Source organism: Oncorhynchus mykiss, chromosome 16, assembly GCF_057628025.1.
Source record: "Oncorhynchus mykiss isolate SJ-2025 chromosome 16, ASM5762802v1, whole genome shotgun sequence".
NCBI lineage: Eukaryota > Metazoa > Chordata > Actinopteri > Salmoniformes > Salmonidae > Oncorhynchus > Oncorhynchus mykiss.
In genome coordinates this window covers 43,591,431-43,617,500 of record NC_143037.1, presented here as the reverse complement: position 1 = coordinate 43,617,500, position 26,070 = coordinate 43,591,431, and the positions used below count along the sequence as shown (strand labels likewise).

The window sequence follows — 26,070 nt, the reverse complement described above, 5'->3', positions numbered from 1 at the left end:
ACTCACACAGGAGCTGCCGTCCACCACGAAGTGGGCTGCGAGGGAGGGGGGAGAGAGAGAGGAGAGAGGGGGGAAGGAGGGAGGGAGGTAAGACATACGGAACTCAAAAGAAAGAATGTTATAATACCAATGGAATACACACACACAGGGAGGGTACTCACTGGGGCAGTGGGAGACACAGATGGATCCGTACTGATACTTGGCGTTGGGGTTCGTCTCCATCTGAAACGTCTGCTTGTTGTAGATCAGAGTCTGGGGACACTGGGGCACACAGGACCTGGAGTCGTTGAAGTGGCCGCACGCCTGGGAGTAGGGAGGTAGACACACACGCACACACAAACACACACGCGCATACACATGCATGCGTGCGCACACACACAAACACATATACAGGAATGAATCACAAACTACTTTACTGTATCAATCTTATTAGGTTTAAAAGGCCTACTCCATCACTTAAAGCTGTTTAGATCGAGAGAGAGAATTGAATTGAGAGAGAGACAGAGAGAGAGAGAGAAAAAGAGAGAGAGACTGAGAGAGAGAGACAGAGAGAGAGACAGACAGAGAGAGAGTGAGAGAGAGAGAGAGAGAGGGAGTGAGAGAGAAAGAGACAGTGAGAGAGAGACAGCGAGAGAGAGACAGAGAGACAGAGGCAGTACTCATCACTCACAAAGCAGTCCATATCCTGAGGTCCACTACAGCCGCCTGCACACTCTATATGACAGCAGTCCCTGGGGCTGGTCCCGAAACAACGACCGTTACACTGAGGGGCGCACACTGTCTTCGTCACTGAGGGGGACAGAGGAGGGTTAGTGAGGGGACAGTATGGCCAACAACATGTCACAACCCACAAAGAGAGAGAGTGGCAAGAAAGTAGACAGTGTGAATGAGTGAGCGAGCTGGAAATAGAGAGAGGGATAGATAAAGGAGAAGATAGAGAGAGAGATTGAGAATGACCACCAAAGAGACCATCCAGAGACCGTCCACAGACCATCCAGAGACCATCCAGAGACAATTAAGAGACCAACTAGAGACCATCCAGAAACCATCCAGAGGCCATTCAGAGACCATTCACAGACCATTCAAAGACCATTCAGACCATCCAGAGACCATTCAAAGACCATTCAGAGACCATTCACAGACCATTCACAGACCATTCATAGACCATTCAGACCATCCAGAGCCCATTCAGAGACGTCCAGAGACCATTCAGAGACGTCCAGAGACCATTCAGAGACCTTTCAAAGACCATCCACAGACCATCCACAGACCATCCAGAGACCATCCAGAGACCATTCAGAGACCATCCACAGACCATCCAGAGATCATTCAGAGACCATCCACAGACCATTCAGAGACCATTCACAGACCATACAGAGACCATTCAGAGACCATTCAGAGACCATCCAGAGACCATCCACAGACCATCCAGAGACCATCCAGAGACCATCCACAGACCATCCAGAGACCATTCACAGACCATTCAGAGACCATCCACAGACCATCCAGAGACCATTCAGAGACCATTCAGAGACCATTCAGAGACCACCCAGAGACCATTCCGAGACCATTCAGAGACCATTCAAAGACCATTCAGAGACCATCCGGAGACCATCCAGAGACCATCCAGAGACCATTCAGAGGCCATCCAGAGACCATTCAGAGACCATCCAGAGACCATTCAAAGACCATTCAGAGACCACCCAGAAACCATTCAGAGACCATTCAGAGGCCATTCAAAGACCATCCAGAGACCATTCAGAGACCATCCAGAGACCATTCAGAGACCATCCAGAGACCATTCAGAGACCATCCACAGACCATCCAGAAACCATTGAGAGACCATCCACAGATCATCCAGAGACCATCCAGAGACCATACACAGACCATCCACAGACCTTTCAGAGACCATTCCCAGACCATTCAGAGACCATTCAGAGACCATCCAGAGACCATTCAGAGACAATCCACAAACCATTCAGAGACCATCCAGAGACCATTCAGAGACCATCCACAGACCATCCAGAGACCATTCAGAGACCATCCAGAGACCATCCAAAGACCATCCACAGACCCTCCAGAGACAATCCACAAACCATTCAGAGACCATCCAGAGACCATTCAGAGACCATCCACAGACCATCCAGAGACCATTCAGAGACCATTCAGAGACCATCCAGAGACCATCCAGAGACCATTCACAGACCGTTCAAAGACCATTCAGAGACCATCCAGACACCATCCAGAGACCATCCAGAGACCGTCCACAGATCATCCACAGACCATCCACAGGCCATTCAAAGACCATTCAGAGACCATCCAGACACCATCCAGAGCCCATTCAGAGACTGTCCATGGACCATCCACAGACCATTCAGAGACCATTCACAGACCATTCAAAGACCATTCAGAGACCATCCACAGACCATTCAGAGACCATCCACAGACCATCCAGAGACCATCCACAGACCATCCAGAGACCATCCACAGACCATCCAGAGACCATTCAGAGACCATTCAGAGACCATTCAGAGACCACCCAGAGACCATTCAGAGACCATTCAGAGACCATTCAAAGACCATTCAGAGACCATCCAGAGACTATCCAGAGACCATCCAGAGACCATTCAGAGACCATCCAGAGACCATTCAAAGACCATTCAGAGACCACCCAGAAACCATTCAGAGACCATTCAGAGGCCATTCAAAGACCACCCAGAGACCATTCAGAGACCATCCAGAGACCATTCAGAGACCATCCAGAGACCATTCAGAGACCATCCAGAGACCATTCAGAGACCATTCAGAGACCATCCACAGACCATCCAGAAACCATTGAGAGACCATCCACAGATCATCCAGAGACCATCCAGAGACCATACACAGACCATCCACAGACCTTTCAGAGACCATTCCCAGACCATTCAGAGACCATTCAGAGACCATCCAGAGACCATTCAGAGACCACCCAGAGACCATTCAAAGACCATCCACAGACCCTCCAGAGACAATCCACAAACCATTCAGAGACCATCCAGAGACCATTCAGAGACCATCCACAGACCATCCAGAGACCATTCAGAGACCATTCAGAGACCATCCAGAGACCATCCAGAGACCATTCACAGACCGTTCAAAGACCATTCAGAGACCATCCAGACACCATCCAGAGACCATCCAGAGACCGTCCACAGATCATCCACAGACCATCCACAGGCCATTCAAAGACCATTCAGAGACCATCCAGACACCATCCAGAGCCCATCCAGAGACCGTCCATGGACCATCCACAGACCATCCATAGACCATCCAGAGACCATACAACGACCATTCAAAGTCCCTTCAGGGACCATCCACAGACCATCCAGAGACCATCCACAGACCATCCAGAGACCATCCAGAGACCATCCACAGACCATCCAGAGACCATCCACAGACCATCCAGAGACCATCCACAGACCATCCAGAGACCATTCACAGACCATCCAGAGACCATTCACAGACCATTCAGAGACTATCCACAGACCATCCATAGACCATCCAGAGACCATTCAACGACCATTCAAAGTCCCTTCAGGGACCATCCACAGACCATCCAGAGACCATCCACAGACCATCCAGAGACCATTCACAGACCATTCAGAGACCATTCACAGACCATACAGAGACCATCCAGAGACCATCAACAGACCATCCAGAGACTATCCAGAGACCATCCACAGACCATCCAGAGACCATTCACAGACCATTCAGAGACCATCCAGAGACTATCCAGAGACCATCCACAGACCATCCAGAGACCATTCACAGACCATTCAGAGACCATCCACAGACCATCCAGAGACCATCCACAGACCATCCAGAGACCATCCACAGACCATCCAGAGACCATTCAGAGACCATTCAGAGACCACCCAGAGACCATTCAGAGACCATTCAGAGACCATTCAAAGACCATTCAGAGACCATCCGGAGACCATCCAGAGACCATTCAGAGACCATTCAGAGGCAGAGCAGGCAGATATCAACTTACAGATCTGGCAGTGCACTTCATCAGGCCCCCAGCAGTTCTCCCCACAGGAGGGGTGACAAGGCCCTACAGATAATGAAACATCATTACCAGTCAGATATAGCAGCCAATGGCTCACCCAGGAATAGCGGTCAAAGAGGTCAAAGTTCATGCTCTAGCCAGAGTTCGGAATCTCAACCGGAATCCTGATCTCTTTTTTTATTTTGCAAATACATCAGATCAGGCTCTAATCAAATCAAAATCAAATCAAATGTTATTTGTCGCATGCACCGAATACAACAGGTGTAGTAGACCTTACTGGGGGGGGGGGGGGGGGGTCCATATAAATAGTCTGGGTGGCCATTTGATTAGTTGTTCAGCAGTCTTATGGCTTGGGGGTAGAAGCTGTGAAGGAGCCTTTTGGTCCTAGACTTGGCGTTCCGGTACCGTTTGCCTTGTGGTACCAGAGAGAACAGTCTATGACTTGGGTCTTAGCTCTAACTACTTGTCCTATTCTAATGGACAGACACTGACCTCTCTCGCCGTTCAACTGGATGTCAATGGGAGCATTGGCCCTATCTCTGTCCCTCACAATATCATCCCAGTTCACCGAGGGACCATATCTCAGGAACCTGTTGTGGACGATCTGGACGCCTCCCTCCAGAATCTCTGCAGAGAGAGCGAGTAAGAGAGAGGGAGAGAGAAAGTGAGAGAGAGAGGGGGAGAGGGTGAGGGAGAGGGAGAGAGAGAAATTAGTTGGCAGGAATTCTACAGGGAGACAGTATTTGACTCTCCTTACATTAAACAATAACCCAGACTTGCTGGAGCATGTAGGAAGAACCTGCTCTTCTCTGGGAAGCTGGAGGGTTTGTGTAAGATGTTAGACACATGTACACAAGCACACAGATACAACTGAAGGTGAAACCCTGTGTCGTCGGTAATACTGGAAATGCTGCTTTCACAGTATGGGTAGCGTCCCAAATGGTGAATGATTCCTTATATATTCCCTATGTGGTGCACTACTTTTGAACAGAACCTATGCTTTATAAAGGTAATTAGGTTTCCATTTGGGATGCACACATAATTATTAATCAGGTCTTCACCATCAATCCTCCTTCATCCCAAACCCCCCACCCCCCCACCCCACCTCCTCACCCCCTCGCCATGCTACACTACACACCTGTCTGCACACTAAGGGTGTGGTGTACTACAGTAACCCCAAGAGATTCCTAGCTACTGCCTCCCACACACTCGATACACCACATAGTGTCTTCTCAACTATTCCACTTTCCACATTGGTAAGAGCAAACACATTACACATATTACAATGTTTGTCCTCCTTGTCTGGATTCTATCCTCTTCTCTTCTGTTCTCTCTGTCATTTCTCCTCCGTCCACCCTCTTTTGTTTTTCCTCATTTAAGTGGTACTCTATTAGTTCTCTCTCTAAGATTGTGGACATGAAGCTAGGGTTATGGTTGTGGTTGGGGCTACGGTTGAACCGGGATGTGGATATGAAGCTAGGGTTAGGGTTGTGGTTGGGGCTAGGGTTGAACCGGGATGTGGATATGAAGCTAGGGTTAGGGTTGTGGTTGGGGCTACGGTTGAACCCGGATGTGGATATGAAGCTAGGGTTAGGGTTGTGGTTGGGGCTAGGGTTGAACCGGGATGTGGATATGAAGCTAGGGTTAGGGTTGTGGTTGGGGCTAGGGTTGAACCGGGATGTGGATATGAAGCTAGGGTTAGGGTTGTGGTTGGGGCTAGGGTTGAACCGGGATGTGGATATGAAGCTAGGGTTAGGGTTGTGGTTGGGGCTAGGGTTGAACCGGGATGTGGATATGAAGCTAGGGTTAGGGTTGTGGTTGGGGCTAGGTTTAGGGTAATACTTTAAATAGACCGCTAAACAGTCAATTAGTGGTACCTGAACTATCTGCACTGACTCTATCTTACCCTACGCACGCTCACTAGACTTTATATACACACCATATACACACTCACTCACACACACCACACTATCCCTCCCACACAATACCAACACACATTCAAACAATATACACTCACACACTTTTACACTCATCATATGCTGCTGCTACTCTGTTCTTTATTTTACTCTTATTATCATCTATCCTGATGTCTAGTCACTTTACCCTGCCTTCATGTACATATCTACCTCAAATACCTTATTATTATCTATCCTGATGTCTAGTCACTTTACCCTGCCTAAGTGTACATATCTACCTCAAATACCTTATTATGATCTATCCTGATGTCTAGTCACTTTACCCTGCCTTCATGTACATATCTACCTCAATACCTCGTACCTCGCACATTGATCTGGTACTCCCTGCATATACTGTAGCTCCACATTGATCTGGTACGGGTACTCCCTGTATATAGCTCCACATTGATCTGGTACTGGTACTCCCTGTATATAGCTCCACGTTGATCTGGTACTGGTACTCCCTGTATATAGCTCCACATTGATCTGGTACTAGTACTCCCTGTATATAGCTTCACATTGATCTGGTACTGGTACTCCCTGTATATAGCTCCATATTGATCTGGTACTGGTACTCCCTGTATATAGCTTCACATTGATCTGCTACTGGTACTCCCTGTATATAGCTCCATATTGATCTGGTACTGGTACTCCCTGTATATAGCTCCACGTTGATCTGGTACTGGTACTCCCTGTATATAGGTCCACATTGATCTGTTGCTGGTACTCCCTGTATATAGCTCCACATTGATCTGGTACTGGTACTCACTGTATATAGCTCCACATTGATCTGGTACTGGTACTCCCTGTATATAGCTCCACGTTGATCTGGTACTGGTACTCCCTGTATATAGCTCCACATTGATCTGTTGCTGGTACTCCCTGTATATAGCTTCACATTGATCTGGTACTGGTACTCCCTGTATATAGCTCCACATTGATTTGTTGCTGGTACTCCCTGTATATAGCTTCACATTGATCTGGTACTGGTACTCCCTGTATATTGCTCCATTCTTGTGTATTTTATTTGATTCTTCTTCTTTTAGTTACAATTTATTTTTAATCATTCTTTTTTTTTTTTACTTAGCATTGTTAAGAAAGGTTCGTAGTCAAGCATTTCACTATAAAGTCTACACCAGCTGTATTCAGTGCATGTGATAAATAACGTTTGACTTCATTTGATTTGTATCCTACTTGAAATCCTTGTCCTCTTTGGACCCGTATGGTACTGGAGCTTCACTCTGCCTGGCTCTCTCTTTGACCCAGGGTAGCACCGGTTCAGTTCATCCACTATCCCGCCTTCTCACCTCCACTCTTTCCTTCTGTACTCTCCATCTCTCATCTTCCTCTACCCACTCCCTCCTCCTCTCCTCCACCCCTTCCTCCCCTCACCGGTGAGGTGTGTGAGTCCCAGGTGCTGCAGTCCATTGGAGCCCTGCTTGGGGTAGTTGAGGAACACAGAGAGGGCGAAGCCCCGGTCGTACAGGCTGTTACCACGGATCACCCGCAGCTGTTCCAGAGGCAGCCGTCTGAAGTGGTTCATGGCGATTAGGATGTAGCCCGTTACCTCTCTGATGGTCTGGAGGGACAGGAGTTAGAATAAGGTTAGAGACAGTCACATTAACAGATTACCTCGATTACCAACGGAGGCCTCATGGACATGTCTCATGGACTAGAAGAAGAAGAAGACAACAACAAAAACAAGAACAAGAACAAGAACAGAGAATAGAACAAAATGGCTGCTCTCTCACCCCTAGGAAGGAGAAGTCCCAGTCAGCCTCTATCTGAGTGATCTCCAGGTTACCCATAATGATCTCGCAGCCTGTGTAGCGGTCCTTGATCAGGTTGTACTGGTTCTCCTGAGATCCTGTGGAGCTCAGCCCATTCTGGGTACCAGGACACACCACTGAGGAAACACACACAGGGAAGAAGGACGGTTTGTTGTCAGACGACAGACGGTTTGTTGTCAGAGTTGTTCATATAAGGAATCGGTCAAATTCCATAGCACTTTTCTACAAATACTTATGTCACAATGTGCTCAACAGATTTAGTGTACCTGGACATTTGGATTCATCACGTTGATGAGGGATCTATAATTGTGATGAATAATCTATTGACACTTTGTCTGATGTTTTTGTGCATTGATATGTCTGAAACGTGTCTGTAGCAGTGTCTGTAGCTGTGTTTGATGTTTGATCGGTTGATATGTCTGAAACGTGTCTGTAGCAGTGTCTGTAGCTGTGTTTGATGTTTGATCGGTTGATATGTCTGAAACGTGTCTGTAGCAGTGTCTGTAGCCGTGTTTGATGTTAGATCTGTCGATATGTCTGAAACGTGTCTGTAGCAGTGTCTGTAGCCGTGTTTGATGTTAGATCTGTCGATATGTCTGAAACGTGTCTGTAGCAGTGTCTGTAGCTGTGTTTGACTTTATATCTGTTTATATGTCTGAAAAGCGTCTGTAGCAGTGTCTGTAGCTGTGTTTGATGTTAGATCAGTTGATATGTCTGAAACGTGTCTGGAGCAGTGTTTGATGTTATATCTGTTGATATGTCTGAAACGTGTCTGGAGCTGTGTTTGATGTTATATCTGTTGATATGTCTGAAACGTGTCTGGAGCTGTGTTTGATGTTATATCGGTTGATATGTCTGAAACGTGTCTGGAGCTGTGTTTGATGTTATATCGGTTGATATGTCTGAAACGTGTCTGGAGCTGTGTTTGATGTTATATCGGTTGATATGTCTGAAATGTGTCTGGAGCTGTGTTTGATGTTATATCGGTTGATATGTCTGAAACGTGTCTGGAGCAGTGTTTGATGTTGTATCTGTTGATATGTCTGAAACGTGTCTGGAGCTGTGTTTGATGTTATATCGGTTGATATGTCTGAAACGTGTCTGGAGCAGTGTTTGATGTTAAATCTGTTGATATGTCTGAAACGTGTCTGGAGCTGTGTTTGATGTTATAGCTGTTGAAATGTCTGAAACCTGTCTGGAGCAGTGTTTGAAGCAGTGCAGGCCATAACCCCTCTACATGTAGTGGACCAGGCCTCAGGCTGATAGAGGGTGGATGGGGTGGAACATGGTCTTGCCAGACAAAGAATAGCATTGTAAAGATCTGAGCTATAAATGTGAACAGTGTGTCCCAGTCAGACTCCAAGTAAGAGTGATGAGTGATACAGTGACAGATAGTACTTCTGTGTGTGTGTGTGTGTGTGTGTGTGTGTGTGTGTGTGTGTGTGTGTGTGTGTGTGTGTGTGTGTGTGTGTGTGTGTGTGTGTGTGTGTGTGTGTGTGTGTGTGTGTGCGTGTGTGTGTGTGTGTGATAGAGGACCCACAGTGCTGAGATCATGGTAATGGGACAAAAGGCCATGTGTGAGAGGAGAGCTCCAGTCTGGTCAAAGGAGGGGAGATAGAGAGGCAGGAAGGAGACATGGAGACCATCTCTTATTTGCCACTTATAACAGTCACATTCACAGATATTGTGCAGTGTAAGCTCTGCATCTCACAACATCTCTCTATGTTGTGCAGACACATTCATGGCGGCTATGCATATGCTGAATGTGCAGGGAAGGCTCCTCCAATCGAAACAGCATCGAAACACACAACACCGTATTGGCACATTCTATCAGATTCTGGCTACATTATGCATGCACATTGTGCATCTGCATATACGCAATAGCTGAGAAGGATATCCTTCCCCCAAAAGGTCGACAATCCACAGGAGACAAAGCAAATCTACTATACAGTACTGTAATCTAAATCTATTCCATAGCTATTCAACCCGAGCAGTTGCATGCGTGACTGGACACAATGAAATGAAACTGTTCTTCCTTATTAATACATTAGTCATTACCTTCAACTGTCTCAACTGTGTTGGCAGCTGTAGCTCACAATTGAATGGGAACACCTTATCACTACATCTGAACTTCAGCTTCTCGGGTCCTTCTCTTCATCCTTCTCTTATCAGTAACTTGTGAATGATATCAGAGGATGACTAATACATGGAGAGCTGAAAGTTGACAAGGATGGCTCTTAAAATGTTGAGAAGTCTCGGAGGCGTGCGCACTCGCATGGAAGGACGCATGCATGCGCACGTACGTACATAGGCGCGTACTTACGCACACACACACACACATCCTATGGGTAATCCATATCTTTGTACACTCGCTCATTCACACATAGTCCTGAGCAAATATTTTCCCAGAAGAGGAGTGGAGTTAGAAAGGACAACACAAAGCACCTAATCCAGCCACAGCACACACTGATTCGGGCTCAAAGGGCAGTTTTAGCCCTCTGCAAACACATAGATGGGAGTGTGGACTGGACAGAAAAAAAAGAGAGAGTGAGGAAAAATCCATCAGGAAGTAAAATATAGACGGATGCACGTGCACACAAGCACATATTCCTATTTTGCTGAAAGCATCGAAGGATGAAACAATCTCTTATCTACCAGAGCATTGGGATGTTGCGTTAATAACTACTCAATTCCAACATGAACGGCAAAATACACAAACTACAACCAACTATTGTATACACCCAACTCAGCGCTCCTCACTGGTAAACAACCGCCAACAGTCACTCAAAGCAACAAGTGTCATCAATTTGAATGAGCCAATTGACCTCCAGTGTCCTTTACAACAGGGGCAATAGACTCTCAGTCACTTGTGTCCCCTGGCACTGGATATCAGCTCTGTGTGTGTGGCACATTGCCAGCACTGGCTAAATGGCTGACATATTACTGCAATCAGAAAGGCTTATTACAGTGTGGTAATGTAGTGTAGCAAAAGTTCCCTCCTCTGAGAAGAACAGAGCAGCTATCTGATCTCTAAAATAGAGGGAAGGGGGGGTGAGAGAGATAGGGGAGAGACCGGAGATTGAGAGAGAGAGAGAGAGAGAGCGAGAGAGAGAGAGACAGAGAGCGACAGAGAGAGAAAGACAGAGAGAGCGATATAAAGAGAGAGAGAGAGAGAGAGAGAGAGAGAGAGAGAGAGAGAACAAGAACGGGAGAGTGAGAATGAAGAAAGAAAGATGAAGAAAGAGAGAAGGATATAGAAGGTTTTGGTTAATGACTGAAACGGTCAACTGAACACCCCCCAGGAGGTGCTTAATGAGGCATATGCAGAGTCAACCTTGCTATAGTCTACACACAACAGGACATTGTCTACCTTTATTGAGTCGACATGTCCTCGTCCCACAAAACATCCAATGAGTTGCATGAAACCAACCAGGGGTTTCCCACTTTCAAGTGGATGAAACAGCACCGAAAACACTTTGGTGTATCATCATCTGAATCCACCGCAACAACCTGGCAAAAGCCTTGACTGATACTTGTTCTAGTGTTGGAGATGCTGACCTGTCACTGTCAGGGCCACAGGTACTTGTGCTGTGTTCAGGTGTTCTGCTCTGCTCTACTGTTCTGCTCTACTGTGGCTCAAGAGGGCAAACAGGTGATTCATCTACAGTCACCAAGACCAGGAGATAGACCGACACATCCCCTCAAGTGAAACGGGGAAAAGAACAGTAAACAGTGTATCAGTGTTTTGTTTACTTGGGGTGTTTTATGTTTTTGTGTGAGCCCCAGGAAGAATAGCTGCTGCTATTGGGGATCCGAATAAACCAAACCAAACTTTGGGAACAGGAATGTAACCTCTTGAGAAATAGACTTTTGTTTGTTTGCGCGTGCGTGTGTGTGTGTGTGTGGTTTGGTTTTACTATCCTTGTGGGTACCAGAAGTCTAGGATAGTAAAACAAGGACAATTTGGACCAGTGGGGACATTTTGCCGGTCCCCACAAGGAAAATGGCTATTTTAGGCTTAGGGGTTAGGTTTAGGATTAGGGTTACAACTAGGGTTAGGGTTAGGAGTTAGGTTTAGTTTTAAGGTTAAGGTTAGTGTTAGGTTAAGAGTTCAGGAGTAGGAGTAGGGGTTATGGAAAATAGGATTTTGAATGGGAATCAAGGATAGTAAAACAAACGTGTGTGTGATACATTCTCATGAAAATTATCAAAACAATTCAAGAATGCTTGATTAAAAGAGTATACACACTGAATTGATTTCCTGGTTTACAACTCTATATGCAAAGTTTGTAGTTTATTTTTTGGCTATTTGATTTAGTGGCACATATCACCATTCATAAAATCACCTACCTTCCTGTGTTTGAGACGACGTGTGCTGTAGACATGATATAAATATAACACACAGAACGGACACCTGCCAACAGTCCATGTTTAGGTCCAAACCAGTCCAATAATAACCATGTCCAGGTCGAGCAGGTCGGTTTAATCCCCAAGATGTCCTCGATTTGTTAATGAGACGTTAGTTTTTAAAGGCAATAAAGATCAGCAAATTATGGCTTCAAGATAGATTTTCAGAAGACTCCAAGTCCACTTTCAGTTGATGATAGGTCCAGGTTTCAGTATCACGGTGACTTCAGCTTTCACTGGGATACGTAGCCTAAAGTTAATTTACAATGTTGCAATATCTTGAAACAACAACAAAAAACAAAATCAATTTTTTTTAATACAATTCTGAGATGGTCCGTCAATTTCGGAGTTTGGCAAACGTGAACTCGTTTTTTTTTTACGCTCAGCTCTCACTCCCTAGCGGTGATCCACACCAGACAGCTCACTTGATTGGCCAGATTAGTTTGTTTTACCGCTCGGAGGTCGTTCCTTCTGAGCGCTGAGAAAATCAATTTCATGTGGCTACTGTAAAACATTACCAGAATATTTGCAACGAATAAAAAAGGTCAAGGATTCATCTGATACACAATTATATGAAAACAACCATATATAGACAATTGTGTAAGTCATATCACAGTAAATAAGCTTATTATAGTAATGGAATAAACCAGTTGATGGATCCGTTTTTTAATCTGGTTATTGCTTGGGAGAATCCTGTCGTTAAAATTATTAGGCTTACACAGACATTCAGTTACTCAAATTGGGGAGAATAATAACAAGTGTAGGCTAATAACAACTACTTGCTTATCCATGAAAATACATCTTAAGAAAAGCTTAGCATGTTTCCCGAAACTATATAAGAACTGTATTTAGCATAATCCTAAACGTGGTACCCACGTTTAGGATTATGCTAAATACAGTTCTTATATAGTTTCGGGAAGCATGCTAAGCTTTGTTCCATGTAGAGTATTTGGGATGGGACCAGTGTTACTTTCATTCAGTGTCAGGGTTAGGGTCTAAGAGGCTGTGCTGTCTCTATGCAGTGAAGGGCAGTATTGTTCTCCAGCCCTGTCAACTGGTTAATCAGTGCTGCTTTGATACGTATGGAGTAGCCTGTCACAATGGCATCATTGTCAAATGGTCAAGTGACATCTGATCCCAAACCCAGAACATAGAATCTATGCTACAGAAGGGAACACAGAACACACAACACAGAACACAGAACAGGGCCAACATTCCATGGCATGTGACACTCTGAAAAGAGAGCAGCTAACTTCACAGGAAATCAATAGCTGGTTGTGATGAATATGTAACACAGTGTTGTTATTTCCGTTTCCATAATGAGGGACTATAGATGAGCTGATGTAAAGATATATTCACACACTTAGACAAAGCATAGTAGGTTGAAAATGTGTAGGAACAGTGGCATTTGACTGATGTACACGAGTTATACAGAACAAGAATAGACTGACGAGTTTCAGAAGAAAGGTCTTTGTTTCTGACTATTTTGAGCCTGTAATTGAACCCACAAATGCTGATGCTCCAGATTCTCAACTAGTCTAAGGCCACCTATGTAGATATTCCATAAAAAATCTGCCGTTTCCAGCTACAATAGTCACTTACAAAATGTACACTGTTTTTGATGTTATTTTAATGGAACCAAAAATGTGACCCCAAACTTCTGGTGTATATAGACACTTTTACGGTATTTATAGATTTGTTTAAAAAACGTGTAAACATAGTATCTTATTTTTATTCAAACAAACATGTTTACTTTAAAGTAATTTGACAATTTGAATAGTGGATCCATCTAGTGGCTGCAGGATGTGACCATTTCCCATTTTTCTCAGGGCCCGATTCTGACATAGGAAATTACGCCTTTCCTAGGCAATTCTCAGTAGTTGGTATTCAGACTTACCTTATGAAGGTGCATAACGGGCTTTGCAGGTGTGGTTCCCTTGTGCACTCTGAATAAATGTAATTCAACTGCTGAAAACCCTCTCACTTGCTGGCCAAGAGATTTTCTTGTGGAGTTTTCATTCAATAGAGTTTTCAGCAGTGGAGGCTCCTCAGAGGAGGAAGGGGAGGACCATCCTCCTCAGATAATTTCGTAAAATTAAAAATAGTGAAACCTAAAAAAATGGATCATTTTTAGATAACACTATACTAAATATATATTCACGTCGAGAAATAATTTAATAAAACGTACCTTTTTGCAATGAAGGTCTACAGTAGCCTCAACAGCAATCTCTGGGGTAGCACCATGGTGTAGGCAAAGGACAGCTAGCTATAGAGAAAATAACAATAGTTGAACAGTTTTGAATAAATTCATTTCTTCAAAAATGAAGGAGAAGTAACAGAGGGGGAGAGAGAGATAGTAATATTTCCTTGTATTTTTGTTCTCACTTTCGACGGGCCCACCGTCGAACTGCTAAACTGCTTGCTGTACACTGTACTGCATGATTGTAGCGGATTTACAAGCGCGTGAGTTCTAGCAGCTATGTTGACTATGACGTTAGCTAATATGGTGACAACGATGTAGACTGTGTGTAGCGGTTAGTGGTTAAGTTATGAAGGTTTGGCTTGGAAAGGTTTTTCCGCCTGGTCACTGACAGCTGTTGTATTTGTGAACTGAAGTCCACAATCAAACGGAAAAGGTGAGTGGACGAGAGCGTGTAGATGTGAGAAGGAATTATACAATGAGCAAAGAAATCATGCTGTTTGTATGTGGCTGCTATGAAAGTGAACTGCCGATTCTGTTGAAAAACTTTTCTTAACGGAAGCAAACGTAACCAAACGTGGAAAAACATACCTGAATTTGTCCAATAGAAACTCTCATTTGTAAATGTTGGATTAATGATGCAGGAAAGAGTGTGCGAGGCGGTATTGAATGTGTCACTGTCTGTCACCTTGATTATTTATATTTTTCTCTCGACCTGTGAACCTACAATGTATACTTAAATTCGTAAGCAACCTCATTAAGGGTACAGGGACAATTAGAGTATCATGTAGTAGCCTAAACCCATCAATGTTACATTGAGCTGGGTGAATGGAATATGAATGACAGTCATCCAATATGCAGTAATAGAATAAAAGGCCATGCTCATAAAAAAAATGGCATTGACCACCACTGGTTTTCAGTACATGTATCTTAAGCCATCCCTTTTAATATGGTGTACCTTTTAGTTCAAATTTTGTTTCTACAGACTCAATAGAATATACAGAGTGACCTGTTCAGAATATTAGGAATCCATAGAAGATACATCACAGCACAGTCGAAAAAGATATGGCAAATACAAATAAAAAATAGATGGTGTTAAGAGATAGATGGGAGGGATTGAGTGGAGCTGAAGGGTGGGACTAAAAACAACTATTTATTTTACTAGGCAAGTCAGTTAAGAACAAATTATTATTTACAATGACGGCCTTCTTGTAAAACCCCCCCGGCCAAACCCTCCCCTAACCCGGACAATGCTGGGCCAATGGGGACTCCTGATTGCCCTATGGGACTCCTGATCACGGCCGGTTGTGATACAGCCCGGGATCAAACCCGGGTCTGTAGTGACACCTCTAACACTGCGATTCAGTGTCTTAGACTGCTGTGCCACTCCTGAGACAAGATAACTAATGTACAATATACTGTGTCCGTAAAATGTACTGAGGTTCAGAACATTTTTAAACAGCACAGTTAAATATATGGCAAATAGAAATCCAAATGGATGGTCTTCAGAGATAGGTGGGAGGGGTTGAGGGTAGCTAAAGGTTGGGATTAAAAACAAACAAAAGATAACAATTGTAAAATATATTGTGACTATCAGGAATCAAGGTAAGACCCAGATTCAGACACATCAAATTGACAATGGTTTAATATTCAGGGGCTGGCAATAGACAGAGGGGCTAATAATCTTGGAGATGGGAAATGGGCTGATAAACCAGGGGGAGAGTTTGCAGGATTCCAATCGGAGGGGCAGATCCCAGGTGGATAGCCGTACCTTCTGCCCGAGACGATACTGGGGAGCCGGGATCTGATGGCGATCCGCTTGTCATCGATACCTGGAGGTGGTCTTGAGGAGGGCCGACCGGGCTCTCCTCCAGGTATGACGACAGTGGCGGACAAACATCTGGGCAGAAGGTACACCGAACTCTTCCTCCGGCTCGGGGAAGAGCAGGGGCTGATATTCCAGGGAACACTCAAACGGAGATAAGCCCGTGACAGAGCAGGGAAGGGTGTTGCGGGCGTACTCAACCCACACCAACTGCTGGCTCCAGGAGGTGGGGTTGGTGGAGACCAGGCAGCGCAGAGTAGTCTCAAGCTCTTGGTTGGCTCACTCCGACTGGCCATTGGACTGAAACCAAGAGGACAGACTGGCGTGACAACCCAATGAGGTCACAGAATGCCTTCCAGAACCGGACAAGAACTGAGGCCCCGGTTGGAGACCATTTCCACGGGCAGTCCATGGATCCGGAAGACGTGCTGCACCATGAGCTGAGCTGTCTCCTTGGCCGAGGGTAGTTTGGGGAGAGGAATGAAGTGAGCGGCCTTGGAAAACTGGTCAACCACAGTCAGGATTGCAATGTTGCCCTCAGACCCGTGACAAAATGCAGGGATATGTGGGACCAGGGATGGTGAGGGACAGGCAGTGGTTGCAAAAGACCAGCCAGGGCTTGTCGAGAAGTCTAATTCTGAGCACTGACCTTGCAGGCGGAGACAATTGCAGCGATATCCAGAACCATCGTAGGCCACCAAAAGCGTTGTCGCACAAAGGCCAGGGTCCAGTGTCAGGCACAAACATTCGATTATCAGGCCCCACCCAGGTTTTGGCTGGGACTGCTGTGCCTCCCGGACCTGTTTCCCTATACCCCAGTTGAGTGCCGTCACCTGGCACGAGGTGGGAAGGATGGTCTCGAGCTCCAGGGTGGTACGGTTGGGACTATAGTGGTGGGACAGTGCATCCGGCTTGACATTCTTGGATCCCGAACGGTACGAGAAGGAGAAGTTGAACCGTGTGAACAGCAGGGCCCATCTGGCTTGCCTGGAGTTGAGGCGCTTGGCAGTGCAGAGATACTCCAGGTTCTTGTGGTTGGTCCACACGATGAATGGGTGTTCCGCCCCCTCCAGCCAGTGCCTCCATTCCTCCAACGCCAGCTTCACTGCGAGAAGCTCACGATTCCCCACATCGTAATTCCTTTCCGTGGCGTTGAGGCAGTGGGAGAAGAAGGCGCAGAGAAGATGAGGATGTCATCTAGGTAGAAAAAGACGAACCGGTTCAACATGTCGCGGAGATACTCGTAGTGACCGCTGGCCATGTTGAAGGCGATCTTCCAATCGTTGCCTTCCCGCATCCGCACCAGGTGGTAGGCGGTCCATAGATCCAGCTTGGAAAACACGGTAGCCCCCTGGAGCGGCTCAAAGGCCGTGTAGATGAATGGTAGCGAGTAGCGGTTCTTCACCGTTATGTCGTGGAGCCCCCGGTAGTCAATGCATGGGTCTTGTGCTTCTTCTCCACAAAGAAGAACGCTGCACCGGCGGGAGAAGAAGAAGGACAGATGAATCCTGCAGCAAGGGAGTCCCCAATGTAAGTCTCCATCGCCTTGGTCTCTGATCTCGATAGTCGTCCCCGGTGCAGAGTCGTGCTAGGGAGAAGGTCAATCCTGCAGTCATAAGGTCGGCGCTGAGGGAGCGAAGTGGCCTGGGCCTTGCTGAACACCTTCCAGAGGTTCTGGTAAACCGCGGGAATGGTGGAAAGGTCCGGAGCACCTTCCGAGCCCCCAGGAAGACGTCCCGGGGCGGGTTGTGCTGGCTTCAGGCAATGGGCGTGGCAGAACGGGCTACAACCCATGATGGCACCAGTAGTTAATGAGGGGATTGTGTTGCTGGAGCCAGGAGAATCCCGATATCACAGGAATCAGAGGGGACTTGATGAGCAGGTACTAGAGGGCCTCGCTGTGGTTCACTGACACATGTAGGTTGATGGGAGTGGTGTTGTGGGTGACTCGGCCTATAGAGTGCCCGCCCAGCACTCTAATGTCCATGGGAATGGAGATGGGCTGAGTGTGGATGTTCAGCTCGGACTCCAGGGTAGCGTCCAAAAAGCTCTCGTCGACCCCACAGTCAATGAGAACCAGGAGAGATGTGGACTGGTCTCTCCACACCAGAATGGCATGAAAAAAGGTGCAATCAAGGGAAGCAGGAACGTTCTCCATATGGCCCACCAGAGTGCTCGCTCCTACCGGTGAGCCTGTTTTTTTTAAAGGACAAGAGGACACAAAATGACCAAGAGTCCCGCAACACAGGCAACTCTTTGTGTCGATTCTGTATTGCCTTTCCGCTGGCGACAGCCCAGCTCTGCTTAGTGGCATTAGCTCAGGAAGCTGCTACTCGGCCGTCTTCGGCAGCCCTCAGGGCAGGTCGGGAAGCCTTGGGTACTCTCGGCAACAAGACCATCGGGAGCTTCCGGGATGACTCGAAGGCAAGGTGGGATCCCTGGGCGTGCGAGCGAAATCCAATTTCCTCTCACTCTGTCGTTACTGTAATTGACCATCGATACGGATGGTCAAAGCGATGAGGGCATCGAGCTCCATAGGTAACTCCAAGCTGCAAGCTCATCCTTGAACTCGTCCGAGACAACATGCAGGAACATATCAAACAGTGCCTCTTGATTCCAAGCACTCTCCACGTGCAGAAATTCATCCAGCCCTGCCGATGCTCGATTAGCTTCCGGGTGGCCTCGCGCCCAGAGAAAGGGACATTAAAAACCTTCCTCACTTCTCCCATGAACCCCTCCGGACTAGCGCATATGGCCGGCTGTTGTTCCCACATAGCAGTAACCCAGGTGAGAGCCCACTTGGACATCAGCGTGATGAGGTAGGCTATCTTAAAGCAATCCGAGGGGAAGGAGGAGGGCTCAAGCTCGAAGACAAGGGCACAATGAGCTAGAAATGCCCGACAGGTGCTCGGCTCTCCATTGAAACGTTCTGGAGGAGGTAAGCGGGGCTCCTGAGAAGGTGGAGTGACCGATGAGACGGCGCTGCTAGCAGCTGACTCGCTGAGGAGCTGTGGGGTTACCACCGTGGTAGGCGACCTCCCAGACAACACGTGGAATTCCTCCAGCAAACTGTCCAATGCCTGGTCATGGAGTTCAGCCAACATTTGGACCCCCTCCACAAGGCCACGAAGCAATTCCTCATGTATACCAATGGTGGCTCCCTGGGTGGAGATGGCATTGCTCAGCTGGCCCGGGTCTGCTGGGTCAGTCATGGTCAGTTCTTACTATCAGGAATAGTAAGGGGCAGGCAATAGACAGGTCAAGGCAGACAGAGGTCAATAATCCAGAAGTGGGGCAAAGGTACAGGTCGGCAGGCAGGTTCAGGGTCAGTGCAGGCAGAGTGGTCAGGTAGGCGGGCTAAGAGTCAGGACAGGCAAGGGTCAAAACCAGGAGGGTGAGAAAAAGAGAGACTGTTGACTTGACAAACTGGTAACGGACAAACAGAGAACACAGGTATAAATACACAGGGGATAATGGGTAAGATGGGCGACAACTGGAGGGGGGTGGAAACAATCACAAGGACAGGTGAAACAGATCAGGGTGTGACAGTGTCTGTAAAATCTTTATACTGTAGTATGTGCAGCGGCTTGCAAAAGTATTTACCCCCTTTGCATGTTTCCTATTTTGTTGCCTTACAACCTGGAATTAAAGTGGATTTTTTGGGGGGTTTGTATCATTTGATATACACAACATGCCTACCACTTTGAAGATGCAAAATAGTTTTTGGGGTGAAACACAAGAAATAAGAAAAAAATACGGAAAGATTGAGCGTTCATAACTATTCACCCCCCAAAGTCAATACTTTGTAGAGCCACCTTTTGTCGCAATTACAGCTGCAAGTCTCTTGGGCTATGTCTCTATAAGCTTGGCACATCTAGCCACTGGGACTTTTAGACATTCTTCAGGGCAAAACTGCTCCAGCTCCTTCAAGTAGGATGGGTTATGCTGGTGTACAACAAACTTTAAGTCATTCCACAGATTCTCATTTGGATTGAGGTCTGGGCTTTGACTAGGCCATTCCAAGACATTTAAATGTTTCCCCTTAAACCACTCAAGTGTTGCTTTAGCAGTATGCTCAGGGTCATTGTCCTGCTGGAAGGTGAACCTCCGTCCGAGACTCAAATCTCTGGAAGACTTTCCTTGATGGCCAAAAAGCTCAATTTTATTCTCATCTGACCAGAGTACCTTCTTCCATATGGTTGGGTAGTCTCCCTCTCTGATTAATGCCCTCCTTGCCTGTTCCGTGAGTTTTGGTGGGCGGCCCTCTCTTGGAAGGTTTGTTGTGGTGCCATATTCTTTCCATTTTTTAATAATGGATTTAATGGTGCAACGTGGGATGTTCAAAGTTTCTGATATTTTTTATAACCCAACCCTGATCTGTACTTCTCCACAACTTTGTCCCTGACCTGTTTGGAGAACTCCTTGGTCTTCATGGTGCCGCATGCTTGTTGGTGCCCCTTGCTTAGTGGTGTTGCGGACTCTGGGGCCTTTCAGAACAAGTGTATATATACTGAGATCATGTGACAGATCATGTGACACTTAGATTGCACACAGGTGGACTTTATTTATCTAATTATGTGACTTCTGAAGGTAATTGGTGTCACACCCTGACCTTAGATATCTCTGTTTTCTTTATATTTTGGTTAGGTCAGGGTGTGACTAGGGTGGGTATGCTAGTTTTTGTATTGTCTAGGTTTTTTGTATGTCTAGGGTTTTTGTAGGTCTAGGTGATTTGTTTGTCTATGGTGGCCTGATATGGTTTCCAATCAGAGGCAGCGGTTTATCGTTGTCTCTGATTGGGGATCATATTTAGGTAGCCATTTCCCTTTGTTGTTTGTGGGATCTTGTCTATGTGTAGTTAGTTGCCTGTCAGCACTCGTTTGTATAGCGTTTCGTTTTGTTATATTGTTCAGTGTTCATTCTTTTAATAAATAAGAATGTACGCATATCACGCTGCGCCTTGGTCCGATCCTTATATTGAACGTGACAGAAGATCCCACCAAAAAAGGATCAAGCAGCGTGTTCAGGAGGATTGGACCTGGGAAGAGATTCTGGATGGAGCAGGGCCCTGGGCCCAGGCAGGGGAGTATCGGCGTCCGAAGGAAAAAATAGAGGCAGTGAAAGCGGAACGGCGACATTACGAGGTGTTATACAAATGAGGCAAGCACGAGAGGCAACCCCAAAAATCTTTTTGGGAGGGGGCACATGGGGAGATTGGCGGAGGTAGGGTTTACACCTGAGCCAACTCCCGTGCTTACCGTGGGGAGCGTGTGACTGGTTAGGCACCATGTTATGCAGAGATGCGCACAGTGTCTCCAGTTCGCATTCATAGCCCGGTGCGCTCTATTCCAGCTCCTCGCATTTGCCGGGCTAGAATGGGCATCCAGCCACGCCAGATCAGCGCTCCTGGTCTCCTGTACACCTCCTTGGACCAGGATATCCTGCGCCGGCTCTGCGTACTGTGTCTCTGGTGCGTCTGCACAGCTCAGTGCGTCCTGTGCTAGCGCCCCGCACTTGCCGGGCTCAAGTGACCATCCAGCCAGGACGCATTGTGCCAGCTCTACTCTCCAGGCCTCCAGTGCGCCTCCACAGTCCAGTACGTTCTGTGCCTTTTCCCCGCACTCGCCCTGAGGTGCGTGTCACCAGCCCGGTACCACCAGTGCAGGCACCACGCATCAGGTCTCCAGTGCGGCTCCAGAGTCCAGTACATCCTGTGCCTGCTCCTCGCACTCGACCTGAGGTGCGTATCTTCAGCCCGGTGCCACCTGTACCGGTCCCACGCACCAGGCCTCCAGTGCACCTCCACAGTCCAGTACGTCCTGTGCCTGCTCCCCGCACTCGCCCTGAAATGTGTGTCTTCAGTCCGGTCTCCAGTGCGCCTCCACAGTCCAGAGCTTCCGGCGACAGTTCCCAGTCCAGAGCTTCCGGCGACAGTTCCCAGTCCAGAGCTTCCGGCGACAGTTCCCAGTCCAGAGCTTCTGGCGACAGTTCCCAGTCCAGAGCTTCCGGTGATGTTTCCCAGTCCAGAGCTTCTGGCGACGTTTCACAGTCCGGGACTTCCAACGACGGGCCACAGTCCGGAACCTCCAGCGACGGTCCACAGTCCGGAACCTCCAACGACGGGCCACAGTCCGGAACCTCCAACGACGGGCCACAGTCCGGAACCTCCAGTGATGGTCCCCAGTCCGGGGTCTCCAGCAACGGTCACCAGTCCGGGGCCTCCGGCGATGATCCACGGTCCGGTTCTACAAAGGCAGAGGGATCAGCGTAAAGAGGGGGGGCTGCGTCCAGAACCGGAGACGCCACCGAGGGTAGATTCCCACCCGGACCCTCCCCTATAGGTTCAGGTTTGCGGCCGGGAGTCACGTTTCTTTTTGTTATTTTGTTAGTTTGTTCAGTGTTCATTCTTTTAATAAATAAGAATGTACGTATGTCACACTGCGCCTTGGTCCGATCCTTATAACGAACGTGACAATTGGTTGCACCAGATCTTATTTAGGGGCTTCATAGCAAAGGGGGTGAATACATATGCACGCACCACTTTTCCGTTTTATATTTTTTATAATATTTTGAAACAAGGAATTTCTTTCATTTCACTTCACCAATTTGGACTATTTTGTGTATGTCCATTACATGAAATCCAAGTAAAAATTAATTTAAATGACAGATTGTAATGCAACGAAATAGGAAAAATGCCAAGGGGGTTGAATACTTTTGAAAGTTACTTTACAGTGCATTCAGGAAAATAATATTTAGACCCCTTGACTTTTTCCAAATGTTGTTACCTTACAGCCTTATTCTAAAATAGATGCAATTTATTATTTTCCTCATCAAACTACACAATACCCCATAATGACAAAGCGAAAACAGGTTTTTAGAAATGTTGGCAAATGTATTCAAATTTAAAAACAGAAATACCTTATTTACATAAGTATTCAGACCGTTTGCTATAAGCTCAGGTGCTTCCTGTTTCCATAGATCATCCTTGAGAGGTTATTTCAACTTGATTGGAGTTCACCTGTGGTGAATTCAATTGATGATTGGACATGATTTGGAAAGGCACACACCTGTCTATATCAGGTCCCACAGTTGACAGTGCATGTCAGAACAAAAACCAAGCCATGAGGTCGAAGGAATTATCCGTAGTGCTCCGAGATAGGATTGTGTCGAGGCACAGATTTGGGGAAAGGGTACCAAAAAATGTCACACCATTGAAGGTCGCCAAAAACACAGTGGCCTCCATCATTCTTAAATGGAAGAAGTTTGGAACCACCAAGACTCTTCCTAGAGCTGTCCGCCCGGACAAACTGAGCAATCGGGTGAGAAGGGCCTTGGTCACGGAGGTGATCAAGAACCCGACAAACTCTGGCAAAGCTCCAGATTTCCTCTGTGGAGATGGGCGAACCTTCCAGAATGGCAACCATCTCTCTTTGTATTTGTTTATTTTTTACCCCTTAATCTCCCAAATTGGTAGTTACAGTCTTGTCCAATTGCTGCAACTCCCGTACGGACTTGGGAGAGGAGAAAGTCAAGAGCCATGCGTCCTCTGAAACACGACCCCTCCAATCCGCACTGCTTCTTGACACACTGCTCACTTAACCCGGACGCCAGCCGCACACCAATATGGAAAAAGTCAAGTGGTCTGAATACTTTACAAATGCACTGTATAAGCAGGAAGTAGAAGCCTAGTTGTTGTTGTCCATTAGTTTTAGCCCAATTAGGGGAGGGGTGGTAGGGTTAGGGGGAAATAATAAAGGAAAATATTTTTTTGTTAAAAAAAGATTTGAATAATAATACAGTGAAAATTAAAATCATCCTCCCTCTAAAACGTCACCAACCAAATCAAATGTATTGATCACATACGCATGGTTAGCAGATGTTAATGCAAGTGTAGCGAAATGCTTGTCGCCACTGGTTTTCAGTACATTTATCGTAAGCCATCCCTTTAAATACGATGTACCTTTTAGTTCGATTTTGTTCGATGGACTTAATAGAATATATCGAGACAGCGGTTCAGAATATTAGGAATCAATGAAAGAAAGCCATCTAAATATATGCATATCCATCTCCGTTTCAGCACCAATTGGTAGATTTAAAAATACTCCGATTTTATAGATTATTTAGGGTGAGAAAAGTATTTATGAATCATAAAAAACAGGTTTGGAGAGCCTTTACTCACGAAAGAAAACAGTGGTTTGATTCATTCTGAAAATGTCCCCATTCTTTAACCCATGGTAGGTTTGATTCATTCTGAAAATGTCCCCATTCTTTAACCCATGGTAGGTTTGATTCATTCTGAAAATGTCCCCATTCTTTAACCCATGGTAGGTTTGATTCATTCTGAAAATGTCCCCATTCTTTAACCCATGGTAGGTTTGATTCATTCTGAAAATGTCCCCATTCTTTAACCCATGGTAGGTTTGATTCATTCTGAAAACTTCCCCATTCTTTAACCCATGGTAGGTTTGATTCATTCTGAAAATGTCCCCATTCTTTAACCCATGGTAGGTTTGATTCATTCTGAAAACTTCCCCATTCTTTAACCCATGGTAATGTTGGAAGATTAGTGTACAGTATATAGAATTATAATAGGTAGAATAGTGTACAATATTAGGCTAAACCATATTGCCTGCACTAACTGTGTGTTGAGACAGCCAAGTATTGTGCCATGCACAAACTGTTCAAACTGCCATGGCCTTTATTTATTTTATTTAACCTTTATTTAACTAGGCAAGTCAGTTAAGAAGAAATTCTTATTTACAAGGACGGCCTACCCCGGCCACGCTGGGCCAATTGTGCGCTACCCTATGGGACTTCCAATCACTGCTGGTTGTGATACAGCCTGGAATCAAACCAGGGTCTGTAGTGACACCTCTAGCACTGAGATGCAGTGCCTTAGACCGCTGCGCCACTCGGGAAACCCACTCCATAACAATTGAATTAGCCCGTCTTTTTTTTAGATTATCAACTGTTTTCCTCAGCAACAACCACATGGCTGTGACGGCGTTTACAGAGGAAGCAAATGAAGGTGAACCAAACAATTTCATTAAATGGAAACATAATTCAGGTTATACCAACTAAAGGGAAATAACAGAAAATTGGCTCTTGAACATGTGTGGTTATTAAGCCTACTGACGGTTGATACTGACTGTTAGTGGGTAATATTTAACATGATAGAAATAGGAAACAGAGAAGTTGGGGTAGCCTATACTTAAGACATTCGCTAGTGCCCATCCCTGCAAGTTAAAAGGCCTTGCAATGAAAATTGTGCATAATGGCACTGCATTTCATAAACTTTACTGTGGGTAAGTTGATATGTTGATATGCTTCAGTTTGCTGCCATGTGACCGGTTACACATTTGTCTCCAGCGATTTTAAGGTCAAATATATTTAAAACAAGTGTCATTTCTATTTATAATTCCCTTATTCAAGTCGATTACTCATTAACCTAACTCTTATCAAGTTGTAAATGACAGTCGATGGAGAATGGTGCTATTTTTATTGGAAAAAATGAATAGATGCTTTTCCCACTTGGAACCGGTAGGTTCGCTAGACCTCATTCACGGTTTTCCTCGGGCGTGAAGGTGGTGGAATTGTTAGGAAATTAAGTCAAGGTCAGAATAGGGCGTATCTGTAGACACACCTCCGCCACACCTTCATTTATTCCATCTCCGCCCCAAACGAATAGCATAGCGGGTGAAAAGCAAAGGGAATGACGTTTCATTTACGTTGCTCAACTCGGGTTGTAATCGGGTCCTTAGGCAGTACCTAATTTATGTGCATACATCCCCTAGCTGTTTTGTGATTCCATGTCATACTCTTTATATGCAGCAGGGGGAGAC

The 26,070-nt window shown here is 46.1% G+C and overlaps 1 protein-coding gene across 1 annotated transcript in view; it reads right to left on the bottom strand.

Moving 5' to 3' along the window:
- Nucleotides 1–13,037, bottom strand: part of LOC110491976 (receptor tyrosine-protein kinase erbB-3) — a 29,889-nt gene extending 16,852 nt beyond the window's left edge. The window contains exons 1-8 of the mRNA XM_036946885.2: nucleotides 12,147–13,037; nucleotides 7,758–7,912; nucleotides 7,399–7,585; nucleotides 4,544–4,678; nucleotides 4,034–4,096; nucleotides 671–789; nucleotides 162–303; nucleotides 1–35 (exon numbers count right to left, since the gene is read on the bottom strand). The exon at nucleotides 1–35 is cut by the window's left edge and continues 79 nt beyond it. Coding sequence (XP_036802780.2) covers nucleotides 1–35; nucleotides 162–303; nucleotides 671–789; nucleotides 4,034–4,096; nucleotides 4,544–4,678; nucleotides 7,399–7,585; nucleotides 7,758–7,912; nucleotides 12,147–12,225 — 915 coding nt within the window. The 5' untranslated portion in view covers nucleotides 12,226–13,037. The remainder of the gene's footprint in view (nucleotides 36–161; nucleotides 304–670; nucleotides 790–4,033; nucleotides 4,097–4,543; nucleotides 4,679–7,398; nucleotides 7,586–7,757; nucleotides 7,913–12,146) is intronic.
- Nucleotides 13,038–26,070: the final 13,033 nt, after the last annotated feature.